The 6000-nt window shown below is 37.0% G+C and overlaps 1 protein-coding gene across 2 annotated transcripts in view; it reads left to right on the top strand.

Annotated features, from left to right (window-relative positions):
* Positions 1–6000, top strand: part of CPNE8 (copine 8) — a 321663-nt gene that overhangs the window by 96013 nt on the left and 219650 nt on the right. For both annotated transcript variants that reach the window (XM_024122759.3, XM_024122760.3), the window contains exon 4: positions 5284–5387. In XM_024122759.3, the coding sequence (XP_023978527.2) occupies positions 5284–5387 (104 nt within the window). The remainder of the gene's footprint in view (positions 1–5283; positions 5388–6000) is intronic.

Here is a 6000-nt window from a genome sequence, read left to right on the forward strand (position 1 = left end):
AGTTTAACAGTTAGTTGATTTAAAAATCAGAAGTATTTCCATTCTGTTATTTTCTGTAAGATTTGTTCCTAAATTGGAATAGCAGGTATTTATCCGATTAGCTCAAGCATAAAACAAAGGAAATTTTTCAATGACTTGATTGTGAATTGTTTTTTATTTTTTGCTTAAAGTTTTACAAGAAACAGTGTTTTATTTTCTAACACAATTAACAGTTTACATACTTTTTCAAATGACTGAGAACTTTCACACTTGGTAAGTAAAAATTTTTTTTTTCTAACAGTTTCCGATTTATGAAACGAGGAAACTTAATACTGTATAATTATGTTAAACTGTTCTGCTGTCCTCATATTTAGATATGTTCATTGTGCCAGAGGTTATTGTAATCAGGTTTGTAGGTACTTCTGACAACCCAGTATTGTTGATATTTAGAAAAAGATGTTTTAGGATACAAATTACAATTCTTTCAAAAGTAGCTGTTCCTTGTATATACGATTAACAAATATTTTTAGTAATTGTCTTGCCTCAAAATTTTAACCCTCTCTGATCTGAACAGAATTATATGCAGCTGTACATTTTCCAAAGAATTAGAAAATCTTTATTAAGTGGTAGCATTAGCTAAGACTTAAATTTTATTCCAAGTCAAGAAGATGAATCACTTGGTTGATAGCTAATATATTCCATCCTCTGGGAAAGAACCCACATATTTCCCATGAGCTGAACTAATCATAATTTATCTGTGGATTTCTTATTATTGCCAGTTTTCACTTTTCATAATTGAATGACTTAAAAACTGGAACACTGCTTAAAAGTTTTATGCTTCTTATTTTAAAAGTAAAATATACTGCAAGAAATTAGGAAAACCCACAAATACATAGTGAAAAAAAGCAATTAGAATATAGTTGATACATTCTGGTATACTTTCTTCTATTTTTCTTTGTATTTATATATATATACATACACACACATATTTTAATCAAAATTGGTATTATACTATAAATTTTCCTTGATTTTTTTTCTCTGAAGAATATATTGAAGATCACCTTAGTTAACCATTTGTTTAATTTTGTAATTGTATGAACCAAACAGATATGTATATTCTGTGCCTAAATGGAGCTTATTGTCTAGTAAGGGAAATATAAAACAAATAAAAGTATTAATATAATTCCAAGTATAAGTTTTATGAGGGAAAACAAACAGGGACTATGAAGGAGAATAATAGTAGGGCTGGGGGACCTACTCTAGACTGGGTGTTTAGAGCCAGAGGCTGAAAGGATAAAAAAAGTCAGCCATGCAAGCGTGGTGTTAAGAACATTCCAGGAAGAAGAAATAGCAAGTACAAGGGCCATCAGATGGGAAGGGTTTGGTGTGTAAAATGATGTAAAAGAAGGCCAGCTGTCTGGAGCAAAGAGAAAGAGGGGATACTGGCCCATAATGAAGTTTAAGAGGTAGACAGGGGCAAGTCTTATAGACCAAATAAAAGAGGTTTTATTTGAAGTACTGTGGGAAGCTATTAAAGATTTTTAGGGTAGTGAAATTGCATGACTATGTTTACATTTTTCAAATGTTTACTCTGGATGTTATGTGGAGGATGAATTGGAGGGGGAACAAGAGAAATAGGATGATCTTGAGGTGGTCCATGAGAAGGAAGAAAATCTTGAATTAAACTGATGACAGGAGATAGGGAGAGAAGTGGACAGCTGTGAGATATGTTTTGGAGTTGAAATTGACAATTTATGAGGTGGTGACGAGTAGGGTTGGTTGGTTAAAAAGGAGTTGAAAAGGATGACTCTCATTTATGGCCTAAGGAATCAAGTAGATGGTGATATCATTTATTGACAAGGGGTAGACTCGGTAAGGACCAGGATTGGGGTGGTGCTTGTGGTATAAAATAAATATTTAAAATTTAAATGTTAATTCTCGTGGTCCCATAAGACAACCACATGTATAAGTCTAGAAGATAGTTGTATGCATGAGTCTTTACTTAGAGGCAAATCTGGGCTGATGATGTACATTTGGAAGTTATCATCATGTAGATGGGATTTAAAGCCAAAGATAGATTAAATAACCTAATAGAAAAGTGAAGATAGACAGATGAAGAGGGCCTGGAATTGTGCTCTGACAGTGAGAGATTGCATGTCTGAGAATCTAAGAAGAAGAGAAAAACAGGGCATTGTGGTGTCAAAAAACCAGAAAAGCCTGCTTCAGAATGGAAGGAATGGACAGTTTTGTCAAATGCTGCTGAGTAGTCTGATGTAATGAAGGCCAAGAAGTGACCACTTGATTTAGCAATATGAAGATCACTGGTGACATCATCGAAAGCAATTTCAGGGCTATGTGTCAGAAGGCATATTATAGTAGATGTTCATAATTTATAGGTGATTAGCGGAAATTTTAATGGCTACATATTAATCTTCACTTGAGATAGCAGAGTATACTCAGCCACCCATATTGCTGACAAGCCATTGTTCCCTAACAAGCTTGTTTTAATGGCTTCTAGGTCCAAGTTGCTGGCTTTGCAACTCAGTGAACCTTACCCTGAGAATTCCACTCTAACTTCTTCCCTCTGAGTGAGGGTTTGGGTTAAAAACCACAAGAGGGATTGGGGTGCTGGGGAATATGGGTACTGCCTGAGTTTTTCTTTGAGAGTGTTGTGCATTTGCTAGTCTGATATTCTCTGCTCTGGTCTGGAAACCATTTTGGCTCCAGGCAGTAGAAAGGCTGGGAGGGCCCAGGCTCTCTCTGGTTCAGATTTGTACTCCTTGACCTCTACATTGCTTTTTTTGGGTGCATGTGTACTGTCAGCCTGTGTTTTTTGGTACATGCTCTTATTCCCATTCCCTTAAAATTAGAAACCATGGATAGGCTCATTGTTGAATCTTCCCAGGGCCTAATGTATTCTATGCTGAAATAGGGGAGAGTCCTAGAAAGAATGAATGTATATTTTGTAGCCAAAGTGACTTAGGTTTGGACCCTCTACGTCAATTTTCTCATCTTAAAGTAGGACTACTAACACCTACCTTGTGGGGTTATGGTAAAGGTTTAAAGTAATGTGTGAAAAGTGCTTAGAACAAAGTAAAGTACACAATGGTGGTTGTAATTATTATTATTGTTCAAATAAATGTTCAGTATTTTGAAATGTTGAATAATTTACCTGGGTTATGATTTGCCTTTATGATTTTGGTCCAAGATATGAAACATTACCTAATGCATAGGCCTCTGCAAACTAGTTCCTTTTCAGATAGTTACTAATAGCCATAATCAATCTTTTGTCATCAATATTTTTTTAAAAATAAATTTATGTAATAAAGACACAGATATAGAGAATGGACTTGAAGACACGGGGAGAGGGAAGGGTAAGCTGGGACAAAGTGAGAGTGGCACAGAATATATACACTACCAAATGTAAAATAGGTAGCTAGTGGGAAGCAGCCGCATAGCACAGGGAGATCAGCTCGGTGCTTTGTGACCACCTAGAGGGGTGGAATAGGGAGGGTGGGAGGGAGACGCAAAAGGGAGGGGATATGGGGATATATGTATATGTATAGCTGATTCACTTCGTTATACAGCAGAAACTAACACACCATTGTAAAGCAATTATACTCCAATAAAGATGTTAGTATGTATGTATTTTTTGCTGCATTGGGTCCTTCGTTACTGTGCATGAGCTTTCTCTAGTTGTGGCGAGTGGGGGCTACTCTTCGTTGTGGTGCATGGGCTTCTCATTGTGGTGGCTTCTCTTGTTGTGGAGTGCAGGCTCTAGGCTCGTGGCCTTCGGTAGTTGTGGCACACAGACTCAGTAGTTGTGGCTCGTGGGCTCTAGAGCGCAGGCTCAGTCATTGTGGCTCACGGGCTTGGTTGCTCCACAACATGTGGGATCTTCCCGGACCAGGGTTCGAACCCGTGTCCCCTGCATTGGCAGGTGGATTCTTAACTACTGCACCACCAGGGAAGTCCCTGTCATCAAGATTTTGTTTCATAGCTTTATTATCACAATTTATGTGATAAGCTCATGACCTTTACTTTATGGTGGATTAGTAGTTTTCTTATTCCTAATAAAACGATAGTTTTGCCTTGAACTTTAGTAGGAGTTCTCTGATAAGACAGCATGCATAATGCTGTTCAGAACTAAAGGTTAAAATTCCCTCTTTAGAATACCATGTTAGTAGGAGGGGAACAATGTAAGCCAAATACAAAGAAAGAGATATAAAGTTTATATTTTTGCTGTACCTTTGGAAGCAGTGCCTGATGGCCTTCCTTCACATTGAGAGGAAGGAGTTCTGTTTATTGGTTTCCACTTCCCCTAAGATGGAGAAACTTATTTTTTCTAAGCAAAAGTGTAATAGAGTAGCTTAAAAGCATGCAAGAATCGTAGGTCTCATTTTGGCTATCTAGATAGTATAAAAATTAAAGCAGAACAAAACAAACAAAAAATGATTGAATTGTGTAATAGATTATAAGAAAGATTGTCTCTGAACATGGCTAATAAACTATTCTGTGTGGGCTTCCGTGGTGGGGCAGTGATTGAGAATCTGCCTGCCAATGCAGGGGACATGGGTTTGAGCCCTGGTCTGGGAAGATCCCACATGCTTCGGAGCAACTGGGCCCGTGAGCCACAACTACTGAGCCTGCGCGTCTGGAGCCTGTGCTCCGCAACAAGAGAGACCGCGACAGTGAGAGGCCCGTGCACCGCGATAAAGAGTGGCCCCCGCTTGCCACAACTAGAGAAAGCCCTTGCACAGAAACGAAGACCCAACACAGCAAAAATAAATAAATTAATTAATAAACTCCTACCCCCAACAGCTTCTTAAAAAAAAAATCTATTCTTTTTAGAGGACTGCTTGATTATGAACTGAATATGAATACATATTCTTGTAACCGAGCCCTCCAGTTGTAAGAATAAGTATTGGCCTAGTTATACACTAGGTTAGGAAGAATATTTGTGATAAATTTAAATTTAAGGTGGAAATAACTTCTCTTGATTGGAAAGGGATTTGGCTTTCAAGTGGGGAGAAAAGTGGAGGAAGTGTTATTGTTGTTATATGAATTTTCAGAAGCTGCTTTTCCAGTAAATGTAAATGAACTCAGGGCTCATTTTCTGAATTCCCTGAGTGATTAAGAGGGATGATTTGATCTCTTAAAAGCTTTTCTGAGGGTTTTATTTTTTCAAGTCATTTGGATATTCATTGCTTATGTTTTCAAGGAAATATATTAATAATAAGCACTCTACTGCAATAAGTAACCATGCAAGTCTTGATTTTAACCTCTCTGTCTTTTCCTCAACAGTTTGGAAGGACTGAAGTAATTGATAATACTTTAAATCCCGATTTTGTAAGAAAATTTATTCTGGACTACTTTTTTGAAGAAAGAGAGAATCTTCGTTTTGACTTGTAAGTTCCAGTAAAACTTGCATTTTAAAAAAATGATTTTTAAAGACTACATCCATAACATAAGGTTGGGTCCTATGGATGTACTAAATACTAGATTATATTAGCAGGAAATCAGATTAATTCTATTTAGAGTGTGGCCTGAGCACCGTCCCCAGCATTTCTTTGCATTTTATAGATTTTCTGATACCTGTTTATTGAAAATATAAGTGATTAATTTAACCATGTAGAAATGCTGGGTGGTATATATGGACATTCTTTCAAACCATCCTATGCCTCAGTAGGTTTCATTGAAGTTCTACTTATACTCCAAGGTGATCCTCATATATTCCCATGGCTGACATTTCCCAGATCTTGGTTTCTCTCAGCTGCTTCTTTATAGAGTACATGGATCTCTGCTTAACTATGGCACCCTTTATCTCTTTGTGGACTCATATTCCAAGACTCAGGATGCTAAAGCTAGAATTTTTTTTTTTCTTTTAAACATCATAATTGGAGTATAATTGCTTTACAATGGTGGGTTAGTTTCTGCTTTATAACAAAGTGAATCAGTTATACAAATACATACGTTCCCATATCTCTTCCCTCTTGCATCTCCCTCCCTCCCAGCCTCCCT

The sequence above is a fragment of the Physeter macrocephalus genome, chromosome 6, assembly GCF_002837175.3.
Source record: "Physeter macrocephalus isolate SW-GA chromosome 6, ASM283717v5, whole genome shotgun sequence".
NCBI lineage: Eukaryota > Metazoa > Chordata > Mammalia > Artiodactyla > Physeteridae > Physeter > Physeter macrocephalus.